Raw genomic sequence first — 19,613 nt, forward strand, 5'->3', positions numbered from 1 at the left:
TAAAAGGTCAAACATACTAATGTACAACTTCCTGGATAATATACTAAGTAATCATAATTTAAAGGCCTGAGGATTTGTATATTCATAACAAGTTTGGATGTTCCTTAGCCCAAGCTAACTATTGTCTCCTCTCGTTCATAAATATAATTAGGTTTAGTCGATATGCAAAAATATGAGATAATTTTAAATCTTAGCCCGTACTTGGTGTAGCCTGTATTATATTGTCCCTGATTACGTCAATATTTTGAACAAAACAAGAACAATATTAGTAGAATGTAATGGGCGTAAACAATGCACATTCCTATTCTATTCAAGGATCCAATTAGTTTGAACTTCTCAACTCCTTGAATTACAAAGTCAACTCCCATCACCTTGAACATACTTTTTGTTGATGTTAAAATTTCGATCTAAAATCTGTGCAAGGACAATGATATGAGAAATTTTCTTCATTCCAATAAAAAAAACCTTATTAAAAAAGATACATGTATATTGAAAATGTGAAAAAATATTTGGTGGGAACAGTTATGGCATTTTAGGGTTAAAAAATACCAAAGCACAGTCACTGTGTAACATATCTGAAAATGGAAGTAAAAATAGAAATATTTGTAACTTCCATGATCTGAATTACTATAGTCTGGGAGTTGGTTAACAAGAAATAGTTGTAAACCATTGTCATGGTTTGGTGCAATACATGCATACACGGACAAAATTTGGTCTGAAAAAGTGATTTTCTGTGAGAGTATATCACGGAAATTGAATCTTTGATGATCGACCTTGAATTGAATACCAAGAAGTTCCACTGAGACAACCTGATGCATTTTGTAAGTTTTTGAACCTTTGTATTATTTCTAGAACTGCCAGGCCCTGGAGTAAAGTAAAGTCAGATGTGACCTCAAAGGTCTCAGTGAAACAGGTGAAACTGACGTGTGTAAACACGACCTCCAACTGACAATATTATTTTCTCCCCTACCTGAATACTGCAGAAACAGAACTATCAAACAAAGTAGACATTTCACAGGCAACTTCTCCATGTTTGATTTGATGTTGTTTGGTCCATGCTAGCTGCTAAAACTGATGTATTCTAACTGCATCTTGTGTGGAAGTGTTTTTTTCCCCCACTGCACTCAGCATTTGTACACTTTCCATTTCAAACATTGACACTTAAGTTAATGAGCACTTAGGTATTCAAAATGGCTACCATCTTAGGAGGGTTTATTTATCTGTGGGTGGTGAAGGTACATTGGAGGGACAGAAACCTTTTGTTTAGTTCCTGTATGATGAAAGCCAGGATTACTTGAATACAGGTCTGATTATTTGTTTTGCAAAATTTAAAAAATAATGAAGGCTAGTGAAATAATAATGATATTTTGTTTAATTTCACCATTTTGATATTTGAAAAATTCATTAGGTTTTAAGTTCATGAACTTGGCAGGAAAACAATGAGTTCTATTGTTTTTTTGAATGTTTAATTTAGTAAATTTTACTTATCAACGAAAATAGTAAAATTAAAAACCATGGAGTTAACAGCATTTTTTTCTGAGCATACATTTTCAGAAATAAGGGGTGACCCACTTAAAATCTTTGCTGGGTGCTGGAGAAAATTTGTCAATTGCATACTATTTTTTCACACTACTGTGACAAGGATTTTTTTTCTTGAGAGCATGTCTGAAATCATTTTTTCCAAATAAGAGTTTTTTTCGAACTTCTGTTGAAAGAGCAACTAACTATTTAGCCTCCAGCGCCCCACCCAGATTTCAAATAGGTTAGACCTAATCATGATCTGCCCATCTTTTTTCCACCAACTTCACCCACTATTGTGAAATGGAATAATCCAGCGATCTATTGAGTCTTTTGACTGGATGCTCACATGTAATATACAGTTTTGTAAAATTTCTATATATCACAATTATCATTATATTGCAATATCATTGCTTTCGGTTTTTCTACTGTTATTCAAATTACGTTCTAATCAATACAAAGCATAATTCTTATTTTATGATATTAAACTATTTTCCTGGTACATATAATAGACAATAATTATCTAAAATAAAAATAGAAATTGTACGAGACATATATTTACTCTGTATCCAATTCCTTCTTTAAAATGATTTCATTATCAAAAAAAAAAATATTCTATTTAGTTTCCATGAATTTGAATGCTGATTAATTCCAAGATAATGATAGAGACAAACCTGTGTATAGTGAACACTCAAGAGATATTATGGTCTTTATAGACAGGTGATCGTTATATGGAGGCTGGGTATTTTTTTTATGGATTGCCAACTCATACATTTGATATAATATTTGTCCAGAAAATAATAAGATGGTAAAGTTGTAACAGAGACACATTAATTGGAGATGATTAAAATCAATTATGTTTGACTTGAAAAAAATAACAATTGTTTTAAAAACTGAATGCTAATTATTATTTTGGTATTTAAACAAAGGCGAATCTGCAAAAATATTTCTGAAAGGGAGGTCACTATAGACAGGTGTTCTTTATACGTAGGTTGCTCATACATTATACCTTGAGACTGCCTAAAAGTGGTCACTATATGAAGGTGGTCTTTATACACAGGTTGCTTAAACATTATACCTTGAGACTGCCTAAAAGTGGTCACTATAGGCAGGTGTTCTTTATACGTAGGTTGCTCATACATTATACCTTGAGACTGCCTAAAAGTGGTCACTATAGGCAGGTGTTCTTTATACGTAGGTTGCTCATACATTATACCTTGAGACTGCCTAAAAGTGGTCACTATATGACGGTGGTCTTTATACACAGGTTGCTTAAACATTATACCTTGAGACTGCCTAAAAGTGGTCACTATAGGCAGGTGTTCTTTATACGTAGGTTGCTCATACATTATACCTTGAGACTGCCTAAAAGTGGTCACTATAGACAGGTGTTCTTTATACACAGGTTGCTCATACATTATACCTTGAGACTGCCTAAAAGTGGTCACTATAGACAGGTGTTCTTTATACGTAGGTTGCTCATACATTATACCTTGAGACTGCCTAAAAGTGGTCACTATAGGCAGGTGTTCTTTATACGTAGGTTGCTCATACATTATACCTTGAGACTGCCTAAAAGTGGTCACTATAGACAGGTGTTCTTTATACGTAGGTTGCTCATACATTATACCTTGAGACTGCCTAAAAGTGGTCACTATAGGCAGGTGTTCTTTATACACAGGTTGCTCATACATTATACCTTGAGACTGCCTAAAAGTGGTCACTATAGACAGGTGTTCTTTATATGTAGGTTGCTCATACATTATACCTTGAGACTGCCTAAAAGTGGTCACTATAGGCAGGTGTTCTTTATACACAGGTTGCTCATACATTATACCTTGAGACTGCCTAAAAGTGGTCACTATAGGCAGGTGTTCTTTATACACAGGTTGCTCATACATTATACCTTGAGACTGCCTAAGAGTGGTCACTATAGGCAGGTGTTCTTTATACGTACTGTAGGTTGCTCATACATTATACCTTGAGACTGCCTAAAAGTGGTCATTATAGGCAGGTGTTCTTTATATGTAGGTTGCTCATACATTATACCTTGAGACTGCCTAAAAGTGGTCACTATAGACAGGTGTTCTTTATATGTAGGTTGCTCATACATTATACCTTGAGACTGCCTAAAAGTGGTCACTATAGGCAGGTGTTCTTTATACACAGGTTGCTCATACATTATACCTTGAGACTGCCTAAAAGTGGTCACTATAGACAGGTGTTCTTTATATGTAGGTTGCTCATACATTATACCTTGAGACTGCCTAAAAGTGGTCACTATAGGCAGGTGTTCTTTATACACAGGTTGCTCATACATTATACCTTGAGACTGCCTAAAAGTGGTCACTATAGACAGGTGTTCTTTATATGTAGGTTGCTCATACATTATACCTTGAGACTGCCTAAAAGTGGTCACTATAGGCAGGTGTTCTTTATACACAGGTTGCTCATACATTATACCTTGAGACCGCCTAAAAGTGGTCACTATAGGCAGGTGTTCTTTATATGTAGGTTGCTCATACATTATACCTTGAGACTACCTAAAAGTGGTCACTATAGACAGGTGTTCTTTATACGTAGGTTGCTCATACATTATACCTTGAGACTGCCTAAAAGTGGTCATTATAGGCAGGTGTTCTTTATACACAGGTTGCATCATAGGTTGCGTCAATCATATTTAATAGGAATTTTCCTCCCATAATGCATTGCTATAGGCTAAGTAAATGCAAAACTTATTTGCACTCTTTTGTATAGCCAATATTTTTTTTGTAAACCTAATTTTCCATAGTAACACATTTAAAATAGTTCACTCAAAATTTTCATACTTTATGTTTGCTGGATATAATATCACAAAAAGTTTGATGTAAATAAGTTTCCAATGTGTACAATGCATTCTGGGATGCACCTAGAAATTTTATCGTTTCACCACCAGTTAACAAAATAGGTTGAGATAGCTCCGCTGTTAGCAATGCACATTTCAATCAAAGAGCTGAAAATATCATTAGAAAATGAACAAATCTGAGAGCGGTCTAACTGAGGTACTTATATGTATAATATCAAAGCAATCAAACTTGCTTCAAAAAATTCACTTTTTACCAAAATGACAAAAATATTCATCAAAATTAGAGAATCGATGATATCATTACAAAATGAACAAATCTGAGAATGGTCTACCTGTAGTACCTATATGTATAGTACCAAAGCAATCAGACTTACGGTTTTTAACAAGAAGTCAAAACTATCACTTTTTATCAAAAATGACAAAAATATTCATGAAAATTAGAGAAATGAACAAATCTAAGAGAGTTCTGCCCAAGGTACATACACTGAGTATCAAAGCAATAAGAAAGTTAGTTTTCAAGAAGAAGCCGAAAAAGTAAAAAGTAGACATGAACGATGACGAACACCAATGGACAATCACTCATATGATAAGTTCCACTCGACAACGTCGACAGCGGAGTTAAAAACAGAAAAATTTAGGGCAGAAAGTCTGGTGATGAAAAGGTAAAAGCTATGTATTCAACAAATAAACAACTGCAGAACAACCTCAGAAGACATATGTAATATTTGTGGTCACTATTTTAAGCAACCTCACTAAAATCTGATGTATTGTACAGCATGAATTTAATTTAATTTTATACATATTTTATTTTTACTATATATTTTTATTGTTTTGTAATTATTATTACCTACATGTTATTTATATTACTATCTCCTCGCCACATACTGGGCTTTCACGATCACGTGAAAAACTACCAGCAAATAATTAATAAATTGAAATAAAATAAATTAAAAGATCATTATTTGATCAAAATGTATCCTCACAATTTCTGCTTGTTATCTTATATTATATTGATAAAACTCAAGAAATGAACAATGAATCATTGGACAGTACTGGCAATGAATCATGGGACAGTACTGGCAATGAATCATGGGATAGTACTGGCAATGAATCATGGACAGTACTGGCAATGAATCATGGACAGTACTGGCAATGAATCATGGGATAGTACTGGCAATGATACATGGGACAGTACTGGCAATGAATCATGGGATAGTACTGGCAATGAATCATGGGACAGTACTGGCAATGAATCATGGGATAGTACTGGCAATGAATCATGGGACAGTACTGGCAATGAATCATGGGACAGTACTGGCAATGAATCATGGGACAGTACTGGCAATGAATCATGGACAGTACTGGCAATGAATCATGGGATATTACTGGCAATGAATCATGGGACAGTACTGGCAATGAATCATGGGACAGTACTGGCAATGAATCATGGGACAGTACTGGCAATGAATCATGGGACAGTACTGGCAATGAATCATGGGACAGTACTGGCAATGAATCATGGGACAGTACTGGCAATGAATCATGGGATAGTACTGGCAATGAATCATGGGACAGTAATGGCAATGAATCATGGGATAGTACTGGCAATGAATCATGGGACAGTACTGGCAATGAATCATGGGATAGGATTCTCTTTAAACACTATTTAAAGAACTGGGTTTTTGACAAATCTTAAACTGGTCTTGTCTATAATGTCAATTAATGTAGTTTTAATAACAAGAATTGTTTACGGTATAAAAGAGAAACTGAATATATTACCTTTGTTATACTCTATGGTACAAAGACATGAATAATCCTGTATGGCATCGACGCAGGTAGCACCGTTCAGACATGGATTCGGTGTGCAATCGTCAATATTGAAGCAGATTAAAGGAGATGGATTGAATGTATAAAATCCTGGGCCGCATTCGCAAATGAAATTGCATGACTGGGATGGCGAGGAGCAACCTGGTTCACAAACTTGGTCAGAAAAACAGCCTCCATGTGACACACCCCTGAGAAAACATGCAGACACAAATACAGAATTGCAGTAGTAAGAACAGCGCCCTCTATACACAGGATTTTAGAAGATTGGCCATAGGTGGCGCTATATATACTGTTTCATGATTATAACAGGTAATATTTGTTTTCATTATAAATTGAATTGCAATCCAACTGTGGTAATACCCAATATTAAAATAATTGACAAACAAACTTAGATTTTGTCAATTTGTTTTGAATAAACTTAAAGTGGGGGAGTCGTCACCTGTGCATGCGTCAGATGGCCATAGCGTGTCATAGTTTACAAACAAGCATCTACCCATGAGCCTTTGCGCTTTTAGCGTTTGTTGTTATTGTCGCTTAGGACTCAATTCCCGCACATGCGCAGGTGACAACCCTCCTGCTTTAAATTAACTGATGATTGTTAATTTTCAAGATGACTGATTTCACGTTTCTCAATATTCTGTTGATTATATTTGAAATTTGTTCAAATATTTTATTATTTGAAATAATCTAGAGAATTTAATTTTTTTACTTGAAACCAAAAATTAGTGACTTATGAACAATGTGAATATCAAAAATATATTTTATAAAACATCACATTGCTTTCTAATAGCACAAATAATGTAAACACATTGTTTACATCACATGGGACCCACACTGAAAATTAAATGTGTGATAACTGTAAAATCAATTTAAATCTGGGAGGGTAGATCTAAGGGACGACGTCAAAAGATCGATGTCGGATAAAAAACTTATTTGCTTTAGTTTGGGGGTGGGGGGTTTTGACCTCAAAAAGTTTCCATTTTACAAAAACGATTTTATTTTTTAATGAAGTCAAACAAATCTTGGAGTATTTGTAGTTCGTATTTTTTTTCTATCCAATCATGGACATAAATAACCGAAAAGGAAAAAAACAAACATCCAAGACAAGAAAATGGTTTGGTTCGAGTGTAAATATGTGCGTCAAATGAGGTGCATTTGTAAAGTCTTTTTACACCCACCCGACAACCAACTGCTATGAAATACTACTGTCCGATTATCAATTTGTATTTAATGGTGAATGTAGTCTGACGCTATGACCAATATTTATCAATTAAGTTTCAGTGGGGGGTGGGGGGTTTTAGAAACAAACTAAAATAATTAAGTTTTTTATCCGACATCGATCTTTTGACGTCGTCCCTAAGCTAGATTATTTTCAGGATGATTTTTTTGAGATTATTCTGGTTTTCATCTACGTAATGTGTGCTTCTTGTTTGTTAATTTGTAACAAGCCACAATCAATATTAACAATAAATTATATTTTCAGCAGATTAATTAGTTGATATTTGCGACATATTAAAATTGTCTTTAAAAAATAAACAATAAACAAGAACTGACCTTTCCTCTTTGACCTGTGTGTCAAAGTTCAAGAGTTCAGGTGGTTCAGGAGAGATGCTGTAGACAATGAAGCGAAGTTCCATAATGCATCCTCTGAGAGACGTTAAGCCAGCGATGGGAAACGGTTGTGTCACGCTACTCGTGAGTTTAACACCACCCAGCATTAACTCTGCTGCATTTAATGTTTGTGCTGTGCCGGTAGTAGAAGCTGATGGAAGAAACAAATATATTGTTAAAAGTCTGATTTACAAATTACCGAGTAGATGGAAATTCCATTTAAATGAACTGTCAAAACTAGGCTAAGTCAAAGAAACGATAAACAAAGAATAAGGTTAAAGCAGTCAGGGACTGCTGACCATAATTTATTTCATAAACTGGTGTTTGGTTGGCGCATGCGCAGAAGAACTTAAACTTTGAAAAATGGATCCAAGATTTTTTACTTACTGTAAATTACTGATGTGAGTTGTGTACCAAACTCGTCTTCCATTCTGGCGATATTTCCTTCTCGAATGACTTTGATGTACTTCCATGTTCCATCATTATAGCTGCTACTTGCTGTTGGATCTGAAAAAGCACCTGCCCCGCTCCCCTGTGTACGAGAGAACATATTTAGACTTTAATTAATTGTTCTCACAAAACGTTGAATTTTGACCAAATAACACATTTTATCACAGTTCTATATATTGATTAATCTTCACCAGATTGCAATTTAAAGAAAAAAAATAATGCTGTAAAATTAGGATCAGATTGACAGATAATACCAGAAAATCTATATATCAAGATAAAATTGTCTCTTGCTTTCATGGGACCATTAACAAAATATTCTACATTGAAATACTTTATTTTTGCTATTTTTTGTTGAAGGCATGACAACCACCAAGTCTAAAGTAAACACAAAGACAGGAACAAGTAACATCATGGTTCCATCAGATTGCTAAACCATGGAAATCCTGTTCTGATATGAGACTCACAGCAACGTAACCAGTGTGTGCGAAAAACATTATTTACACAAAATTCAAACATGTGCTGTGGGATGACCACTGGTCTTTAAACAAGGAATAATTAATACACTGGTGTTTATTTGCTATATATGTGTATATATTTGCATAATTCGATTTAGGCAAAATATAAGAAAAAATTTTACCTTCGTATTGAGACCGAGAATCAAGCGTCCAGACTCCATGTATACTGTCAAGTAAGCAGGACCACCAAAATAAAATAACATTCCTCTCAAAGCCCTGTAGAGAAAAAATATTATATTGTGTTAACAATGATTAGATATGCATTTGTATAATTTACAGAATCTGTGGAACAGAAAACAAATAAAACTTGTAATTTGAATAATCAAATCTTCTGAAAAGAAATATTAGTTGTTAGCCACATCATGTTCAATATGGAGATTCACAGTCATTGTTCAGTGTCGTGTTCGATATAGAGGCTCATGTACAGTTATCGTGTCAGTGTCATGTTCGATATGCTGCAACACATGGTTTTTAGGGTGGTCTAAGATGTTTTAGTTTTTAAAGTAACATTTTTTATTTTCACTAGGAAGTTATTTTATTTTTGACATCAATCAACTGAAATAAATTTTGTGAGAAAAAATATTTTTACTATCGTTCGTCTGAGTTTCATTACAAATTAGTGAAATAAACAGAAATAATTTCCAGCTGAAATAAAGTCAACCATAGTATCATATAACTTACATTGTTCGGAATCGTAGACTAATTATTGTTCTTGTTTTCGGTGGTAGCTGGATGTTCATTGAAATGAACGATGTACTGCTCTGGAGTGTGACAGTTGATGGCGGAGCACAGAAGTCGCTAGGGCAACCATCTTTGACACCAAGACTGACATCTGCTGCATTCAGGTCCAGCGTATTGATGCTGCTCCGTATATAGTCCAGACACGTAACTAGGTAACCATTCAACCTCTCTGTGTTTACCTGGCAACAAAATTCAATAATATAAATGATATTGTTATAGACACAGACTTTTTGAATCTGCTTTTTTAAAATAGTGATAGTTACCATGATAATATGGTAAGAAAATTTACATGTATACAAAATAATTTGAAATGAATGAAATCTGTATTAGAAGCTGCGGCTTCTATTAAAATGGTACAATACAACAAAGGGGATGCGGCTTCTATTAGAGCATCTACACATATGAGAAATGATGAATTTGTGGTTCGCAATTGTTCGAAGAGAATGGGTGTGACTTCTATTAGGGACCCTAAAACAAAATCCAACAGTGAGTCAGGGAACAGTTCTAAATATAAAAAATACACAAAATTTCAATTCAATTGTAATATTTTTAGACATGGAGTGATAGTTACTTCCATGAAATTGTACACTCATAGGTCGATCATTCCAATTCCGGGAGGGGGATAAAATAGTTGTGGAAATTATTCATACTTAGTATTGAGAAAGATAACCATGTTAGTTTGATGTTGATTCAACATTCTTGTTTTACCTAATTTTTCAGCATTAAATGTGTCAGAGATTTTTTTACACTGTAGCGCATTAATTTAGTAAATTACAGAGATTTTTCTATGGACAAATTAAGTAATATTTTAATTATTTTGTATAACAACAAATGTGATTTTTGGTTTATATGCACTTCTATTTGCGATGCAATTTTAATAGAGTTAATACAGTATATATTTATAACCATAATTGTTCTTGTAAGATTTATTTTTTCAGTTTATTTTTTCTTGACCCCTCCAAATTTCTAATCATCAAACCCTCCTAGCTGCTCAAAACATGAACATTGCTCAAAGTGACAATGTAACGGTTTATTGCTTTAAAACATGGATTAATTAATTCAAGCATGAACACCGTTTTGATTTACTTGCCTTAAGCTCGCTGATATCTTGATATCCACCGATGAATAAATCACCAAGCAACTGATCCATATCAAGTCCACCCATGTCAACAGGAGTCAGGAAATCCACCGTTGCTGGAAGGCCATTGATGTACGCAAAAGTACTTTGAAATGGCCCTTTTAAGTTGTACAGCCCCACCGTGTAAAATGTGTTTGGTTGTAGATTCCCATCTCCAATGTAGAGCTGAAAAAGGGTAATTTTTGAATAAATTTAAAAAAAAATAGTGATTATAAAACTACTTTCATTTTAACATAGCACAATTATCTGCACCTTGCTGCCCTTGGTGAAATATAATTGCCCCCTGAGAATGTCTCTTTAATCCTACAAAACTACCATTATTGATTCACTTGCATGACCTTGCATGATCTAATCATGCTCCTAGAAAACTGTGCAACAAATGTCCTATTGGTTAATGAAGGTAATAATTAACTTATTAAACATTTCTGAGCAGTTTTGAAACCTGGGAAAAACTGGTTACTAGTATAATAATTTTATTACCCGGTAGATGTCCATCATTAGAAACTCAGGGAGAGAAGATATATTATTTTTTTGTATTTTTTTTATGCTAGATTTTTATTTCATGATGAAGTTAATTTTTTTTGCTTTCCTCTGTTAGTGTGTTTTTTTAATAAATATAAATATAGAATTTGTTTATTCCCCATGCAATTTCTTTTTTAATATTCCTTTTCTGTCATGTTTCTAATGGTCAACCCCATAACTGAATGACTCATTTTCACTATATTCAATTTCTCAAATTAATTATAATTTTTATAACTTTATAAACTGAACCCCTCTGAAAACTCAACTATTTTTGTAGGTTCTTGCGTCTTTAGTTTAGACAGGTTTCACTCAAACACTTAAGTAAGTATTAAAATACACACCTCAATCAAAGTATTTGATGTAACCACCCACTCCAAGTAGATCCGCCCGCTGTTGACTCCAATTGCCAGGAAATATCCCGTAAATCCATTGGCACCTTCCTGGTATATCAACATTCCATGATCATTACAATATTGAAAGCGGAATTCCAGGAGATCTTCCGCTCCTTGGAGTGGATTCTGACCAGCATTAGCCACCCCGAAGTACTGTATGTAAGAGTCTATGTCTATGAATTTATCGCTGTCAGTCTGAGCCGCTGAAATATGTAGAACTAAAAAAACAGACATAATAGTTATATTAGAAAACAATTTTACGACAGCTCTAGACGTACATGTAAGTAATATGAAGTACAGTAAATTATTGTTTTATTTTTGTAGGAAAAACTGAATGCAGAAGAGTGATGTGATACTCTTGGTGCAACAAAGGCATTTCATCTTTATAAATATTCATGAATTTTGATTCAACTGCTAATTAATGAGCATAGCAACAACAACCCTGTTTAAAAAACGTGCCAATGTTATTTGATCAGCCAATAGAAGCCCCTCGTTTCAGTTTGAATTGTGAAATTTATAAATATTTCTAAAGATGAAAGGAAATGCCTTTGTTGCATCAAGAGTATTTTCAAGATGGTGGATGTTTCAAAATAAAGTGCAAATCGGGTTGGACCAGGAACATGTATAATATTATATACAAATTGTCAAATGTTAGCAATCTGATAATTTATGAAATGATCACTGTGTGTCTAAATTTTCACTTTTAAAAATGTGCAATTTGTAAAATTTGTCTTTCAAAATATTTAAACAAATTACAAATCCTGCCATACTACTGTAAAACCATTTATTTTCACTGACATTTAATTTCACTATTTTGATGTTTTGAGCATATTCATTGTTAGCCCTGCGTACAGTGCTGTGTGTACGGGGACGCGTTCAGTTGATAGATGTCCCCACCACAGCCTTGCGTACCTCCATAGACAAAGTCCGGGAGCGCACCGTAATTGGTGCGCAAGTTAAAAATAAGTAGTTTCCCAGCCGAAATCGGTTGAAATGACGATAGTTATCCGTAACAACCATTATACAGTTATCTGAAACTGAAATGTCTTTAAAAAAACGACTAGTAAAGACGGACAAATTATAAACGCGTAGGTACCGGAGGAATTATCCACCAAACGCCGCCATTTTTAATTTCATTCACGCGAGAGAATGCGTTTGTTTTTAGGGCAAAGTTGCCGATTTCATCCACAATTGGACTCCGAACTGGGAGTTCTGGATATATTTGGTAATCGATCATCATTTTTGGTACCTGGGCATATTATTTCATTAAAAAAGTTATATTTTTCAAAGTCCCGGACTTTGTCTATGGAGGTACGCAGGGCTGTGGTGGGGGGGACATCTATCAACCGAACACGTCCCCGTACACACAGCACTGTACGCAGGGCTAAGTCATTGTGTTTTAATTTCACAAATGTGTCCAAAAAACAATGAGTTTTATTGTTATTTCACATGTTCCCGTAGATTTAATTTAGCAGATTTTACTTATCAGCGAAATTAATATTTTTGCCATCACTCCATTTTTTCATCACAAATTCACAAAATAGTCTTATTTATAGATTGCACTTTCCTTTTCAAGATTGGGACAAAAATAGCCAAATTTTTTAAATAAAAATAAAAATTTGTCTCAAATTTTGTCTGTTGGCTCCAAAATTAGGGTTAATTTCTAGAAATATTGAAGAATATAATAAAAAAGTGCAGAATTTTGGTGAGAAAGTCTGGTGGTGAAAAGGTTAAAACCCAGTGAATAATTAATGCATTTACAGTACATACTTTGCAATACAGCTCTTCCAATGACCTCATACACTATTAAACACAAAACTAATCTCCTCTCGATTAAAAAACTTGCGACTTACCTAAAACTAAAATTGCTACTCGTGGAAAGACGTATTTTAGAAATCCAATTAAGCGTGTCATCTTTGACGCATGCTGCAACATAAAACTAATCTTTTGATTGAAAAAAAAATATAAAAATTGTTTTTTTTTTATTATCTCATGATGGAGAGATAAGAGTGACAGTCACTGGAAGTATCCTTGATTTACAAATAATGGCGGCTTTTGCGACTTTTGATAACCGAATAGTTGGATTCTGCAACAACACTGATCTGGAAAGTGGTATCATCATTGTCCAAATTGGTCTTGTGTAATTATGCAAACCTGGAACAAACAAAAAATTTTGAAATTTAGAAAATTAATTAACAGTAGATACTACTGTAACATGCTCGATTTTTGCTACTAGAATTTTTCACGAATTGATAATTTAGAGAATTTTCACACAAAGTTTTTCTGATTTTCACAAACTCATGAATTCATAAAAATTTGCAGTGGTTTTTAGTAATCCTGTATTAATTAATTTTCTAACAATATGCAGAGAGTAAAAAATTATACATGTCTGTTAGTATTTTTTTTTCTGAAAATCTTTCATTTAAATAATATTAATTTATTATATTTTATTTTTAAGTTGTATGATTTTCTACTGTTTCCAAAATAATAATAAGGCCACAGTTTTTCAAAGGTCACTGGTAACGTAGTGCAACCGCTCATGAATTCCAGGTTGAACACCAAAGGGGAATGACCTTGGATTGACGCCACAGACTAATTGTAGGGGAGGGGGGTGCAAGTTAGCCACTATACTGCGAGACAAAAGCACATGGGAGTATGCGAAATGTCACTGACTTTAGTGATTATCGGTTTTCTGCCAAGTTAGGATTACATCGGTTTACGCACATCTGAGATAAAGAGACCAAACGAATGATTGGATTGAAGCGTGACATCAAACAGAAGATAAGATTTATTAATTTGCTCTACTGTAAAATACTTTATTTTAGCTGGAATTAATTTTCGCTGAAAAGGCTTTTTGGGTGTTTTGTATGGAATTTATTTTCAATGATTTCTGACGAGTTGAATGTAATATATAGGAAAAAATGTATATTCGCTGGATTTTATTTTCACTGAATCATTCTTTCAGCGAAAATTAATCGCAAGCGAAAATAAAGTATTTCACAGTATCAGAAATGCATAACTTTAAGGGCAGAGGTCATCAGACAGTGCACTTGCGAATAATGGCCACCACCCTTTAAAGTGTTGAGTCATCACATCGTATCGTGTTTGACATGGGTCCCATGCAACGTATACAACACATGTAAAATATATATTGTTTATTTACATGAAATTTAAATGTGTACTGCATGGCTATAAGGGCCTATATACACTGTAACTCAAGATAAAAATTAACAAAGCCAAAATTAATTTTGATTTCGGTGTACTTATAATATGACCAAATCAAACACGTTTTGGTTTATATATGTGACTTACTTGGAGATGCACTTCTAATAGAGCAAATATGGTAAGATCAATTTTATGTTAAAATTTCATTCAACATATAGAAACAATTAATTGATAAATTAGACAACAAATTCACCTTTACTGAATACTGTCACATGCCTAACATGCGTATCCCCAGTGTTACATAATACAGTACAGATAAGAAATGCAAATCGCATAGTGACACACTGATTGCTCAATTGTTTTATTTTAATTATTTTATGTGCTACCTGAAAGCTATCCAGAGCTTGCAGATTTCTATAGAATCCGATAACTATGTTTATGGTAAAAATTATTCATATTGTCAAGGTCAATTACTTGAAATAATCAGTTGCCTTTTTTTAAAAATCATTGTGATTTGGAGCAAACATCGTACACTAAAAGAATAAAATTGAGCACTATCCCATGAAACAATTGATAAAAAAAAATAACAAATGATTATATTATAAAATATTTATCATTCATTTTTCCAGCATTAGTCACAAGCTGTTTTCTCAGTTAGTAGTTTTGTTGCCATGGCAACATATTTTTGTAGTTGTACACCCAAGTGATATTTACATCATTTGTCAAAGCTCAAATTAAGTGCCTTTATTTCTAAGCATGTATGCTATACGAACATACATCTGATAAATTCAAGATCTTGTTGACTTACTCCCAAACTAACAAAATGTGATAAGCACAATTTAAAAATCTGCAAATTTACACAATTTTTAATTTGTAACATTATAGTGCATCAAAGATAGTTTTATTTTTTTTCTCAGAATTTGTATGTGTTCTTTTGTTGTAATCCTGTTCAAGTTGCATTCCATCTTTACAAAAATGTAAGACATCACTCTCAGAAAAAAACTATGGAGATGCTGAACTGTTAGGAGTTATGGACATCGACTTACGACACATAGAGTTACGAAAACATCAAGTTACGCAAATGACCATGCCCATAGTTTTGAAACCACGCTCACTTTTAAGAAATCATATTCAAATTGTAACTCGATGTTCAATCAACAGTTGACAGAATTTCAATTAGTTACAGGCAATATATATTTTTTAGTAACTCAAACTTTAAATAACAGTTAACTGAACTTCGAGTTACAGGCAACATAGATTTTTATTTTTGTTTAACGTTCAAATTTAATTGCTTGAATTTTAATTAACTGTTAACCGAACTTTGAGAAACATAAAATGTTAAAACAACAAATTTAAGCATTTGATGGTTTATATGCACCTCTACTGGAGATGCGCTTCTAATAGAGCAAATACGGGATTTGGATTTTGTGAGCACCAGTATAAAATAAAGTCATATGGTAAAAAACACTGAAATATGGCGATATGTTTTAATGGTGGTCAACGGAGTAAGTAAAATTTATTAATATAAACCAGACATGATTAATATTACATGTAGTCTTTATTTTGTTTTGCCTCTATGTAACACTTGCTGCGGTTATTAATTAATGACACTGATATTGAATCAGTGATCTGATTTGAATCATATTATCTATTGCTCTGTATCAAACTTTAATATTTTAATTTAATTAATGATAATATAATAAAGTTGTAAAATAAATAATTAATTGTAATATTTTGATTATTTGCTTAAATATAATTTTTCTCCATTATTTGAATTTTGTTTTTATTCTTTACTACATGTATATCCAGTTGTATGGTTTAATTGTTTAATATTTTATTGTATAATTTAGATATCAAATCATGGGAAATACAAAACTGGGTCAGAGCCACACCCATATATGAAACAAATATGGTATGCATGATTCATATTCACAAGTTGTTACTGTACAACCCCAATATTTACTGCGTTTTAATTAAACAAGAAGCCAAATTTCGGAAATAAATCTATTATAATGGTATATTTTCGATCTGTGATCGCGGAAACACCGGAAACGCCTGGAAATGCATTTGTGGTTTAGTTATAGTACGGCGATTCCATATCACTCTCGCTTTCAATGTGGTGACCTATCGGAGGTCATGTATGTGTCGCTTCGTTGCACGTTAACGATCTGATTTTCGCAGTAATTAATTTTACACAAAAAATCGTCTTAAAATGCGGCCATTTCTTCTCTGTGCGTTTTTTTCTATTTCGTGAAAACGTAAGGTCTGTTTTGTTTTGTTTCAACTTGCGATGAAGCGATGGTTTTAATACCAGCTATACGCGTTGATGAGTATCTGCGGTACCACTACTGTAAGTGTAACCAGGGAGCTGTAATGGTGTAACGTAAACTGGTGTTGATCAGATGTTACAAAGTATCAAATTAATCGTTGTTACGTTTACCCGTAATGTAATTCCAGTTGATACATATCCTCAAAACTATACGAATGTGTAAACATCCATTTAAATTTCTCGTCGTCGTACGACGCATCACAATCGCGTAACAATAGAGGAGCGTGAACAGCTGCTACTAGCGGGCAAGTCTACTCTCGGGGTGTTTGCATCGAGTGATCGTAAAAGAAAAATCGCGGCCGTTTGAAAAGCTATTCGGAGCATCATTGCTTAAAACAAAGTACAAATCGTACATATTATGACCATGCACAGCCGTTTCTTCAACTTAATAATAAATCCGAGTGTGTATACATGTGCGATGTAGACTGCTTTGTTGATCGACAATGGTGTTCAAACTTACCTCCATTCAAAGCAACACTTTCGCTTGGTTGGCGACGAACTCCCGATAAAATCCGTTTCCATTACCACTTTCCTTCTACATGTACATAGGCCACACAGTATTCCAACGAATGAAGAGATCGAAGTTTGAAAATAAATAAATATTCCGATTTCTAAAATTAAAACGATCGACGCTCAGGACGATACACTACTCTATTTACAATTTGAATTGATCGATGAATTATTCAACCTTCTGAAACACATATACGGGTCCAATTAGAGCACGCCCTCATCCTATCGAAGAAGGTTTGCATTTCTCACATTCTATCGCTCGGGGCGTTATTTTTAACAAAAATGTTTTGTGTTTTTCTAAAATTAAATCGTGTTTTCGAGATATGCATACATGGCTCGATATACGGTTCTCTCAGCTATTTTACAAAATATAGGGAGGACAGAAATGTATAATAATAATAATAATAATTTTATTCAACACGAAAATCTACTACAGAGACTAGTTTTATGGTTGTAAAACAAAAACAGAAATAATACTTCACACAACTAATATCACAAATAGCACATTAAATACATATAATTATGGAACGAAGAAAAAACATAAGCTAATGTTATTGTTTAGGACAAAGCAAAACTGAAGTACAGTTCACTCCACAAAAATCACGAATAAAACATTGAATAAATGTAACTAAGAATGGAAGAAAAAAAACATGAAAATTAGTATAACAATAAAACTACTAAGCTACTAAATATGCCATTGCATTAAAACTACCTGCAGACTAATTTGATGGAGTTACTATGTTCCATCTCTTAAGTTCATACTTGTATGTATGAATTGTGCAGTTTATATTCCTGCAAAGCTTGTCATAATTAATCGAAATTTTTCTTCTTCATTCATTTTCAAGAAGTCAGATTTTTTGTCCTGTATATATTTAAAAAAATTATCTGCCAGTCTCAATGAGTAGTTTATGATTAGAAATTCTAAATTTGCAAAATAATCGCCTTAATTTTAATTTTTTTATATCATTTAAATAATTCTCCATATTGAAGGTAGTTTTAAATTTTCTGTATGAAGTTAGTTTGTTTGTTGCTCCATTCATTCTGCTGTCATTAAATAATTCCCTTCTCCATGTTTTTACATAATTTTCTCTGAGTACCTCTCCTACCTTCTTTTCATGTTGTTTTGATAATTCTGAAAGATTGTTGTTTTTAGTTATCTCTTCTATTCTTTCTACCCATCCTGTTTTCCAAGTTTTTATTTCCATAAAGGCAGTTGCTACAATGTTGGGAATTTCATGGGATTTTAGTCTCAACCAATATTTTAACATTTGTGTTTTAATTTTGACGTTCAATGGATATCTACCCACCTCTCTAAGAATATCATTTTTTGTTGAATTTTTACTGACACCTAAAAGAAATCTACAGAATGCTAACAGTACACTTTCTATAATGTTACTATGTTTTGCTGATTCTTCTTCCCATACTTCACACTTATAATTAATAATTAGTACAATTAATTTATCAAATAACTTCAATGCTGTGCTAATTTTATAATGTGATAATGTTAATAAAGACTGCTTTAGTGGAAACATAGGTTTCATAGCTTTCTAGTATTGGACGCAGTTTTGGCCCATAAGTATTTATTAGATCTGTCTCAACTTTAGCTAACTTCCGGTCATCCGGTACCGATCCACTTGACAAGGACATAATTATTAATCAGGCAAGTGGTGGAAAGAATCGCTTGAGCTGGTAGTTTTGGTAATTTGGCTCTAATGCTTCCAATGTTTGGTTACTAGGCACGTGCTTTAGCTTATTAAGTAGAAAATGTTCTCATTGTTGGCATTTAAAAAATTACGTGCATGTGCGAAATTTGTATTGATAAACATTTATTTCCTCACAATTCAATGCGCCCTTCTAATGGAAATCACAAGTGTGAGGTTTGATCTGAGCGCGACTTGCACTAATTATCGCCGGTGACTCCTTCATTACCTTCCAATCACCTAAAAATACCTAATTAAAGCTTGGTAACGTCTCAGTTTGTACTCGTTGATCTGCGCAACAGTAAAAGTTGCCATATTTGTTTATATGAGATCCATATATTTCGCGCATG

At 33.5% G+C, this 19,613-nt stretch overlaps 2 protein-coding genes and 1 long non-coding RNA gene across 3 annotated transcripts; all 3 read right to left on the minus strand.

The window, feature by feature from the left end:
* Nucleotides 1–6,110: 6,110 nt before the first annotated feature.
* LOC146732808 (uncharacterized) lies at nt 6,111–10,084 on the minus strand. Its single transcript, XM_085491971.1, has 6 exons — nt 10,079–10,084; nt 9,448–9,686; nt 8,889–8,982; nt 8,189–8,333; nt 7,745–7,952; nt 6,111–6,378 (listed from the first exon to the last, which is right to left on the minus strand). The coding sequence occupies exons 1-6, from the start codon at nt 10,082–10,084 to the stop codon at nt 6,111–6,113; spliced, it is 960 nt and encodes a 319-aa protein (XP_085348097.1).
* A 477-nt stretch (nt 10,085–10,561) lies between these two features.
* Nucleotides 10,562–13,504, minus strand: LOC146732809 (uncharacterized). The gene is made up of 3 exons (XM_085491972.1): nt 13,413–13,504; nt 11,509–11,777; nt 10,562–10,810 (listed from the first exon to the last, which is right to left on the minus strand). The coding sequence occupies exons 1-3, from the start codon at nt 13,492–13,494 to the stop codon at nt 10,562–10,564; spliced, it is 600 nt and encodes a 199-aa protein (XP_085348098.1). The 5' UTR covers nt 13,495–13,504.
* Nucleotides 13,505–13,530: 26 nt separating this feature from the next.
* LOC144359448 (uncharacterized) lies at nt 13,531–17,722 on the minus strand. Its single transcript, XR_013422020.2, has 2 exons — nt 17,514–17,722; nt 13,531–13,713 (listed from the first exon to the last, which is right to left on the minus strand). It is a non-coding gene; the product is annotated as an uncharacterized LOC144359448 (long non-coding RNA).
* Nucleotides 17,723–19,613: the final 1,891 nt, after the last annotated feature.

Source organism: Saccoglossus kowalevskii, chromosome 17 (assembly GCF_978046115.1).
Source record: "Saccoglossus kowalevskii chromosome 17, keSacKowa6.1, whole genome shotgun sequence".
NCBI lineage: Eukaryota > Metazoa > Hemichordata > Enteropneusta > Harrimaniidae > Saccoglossus > Saccoglossus kowalevskii.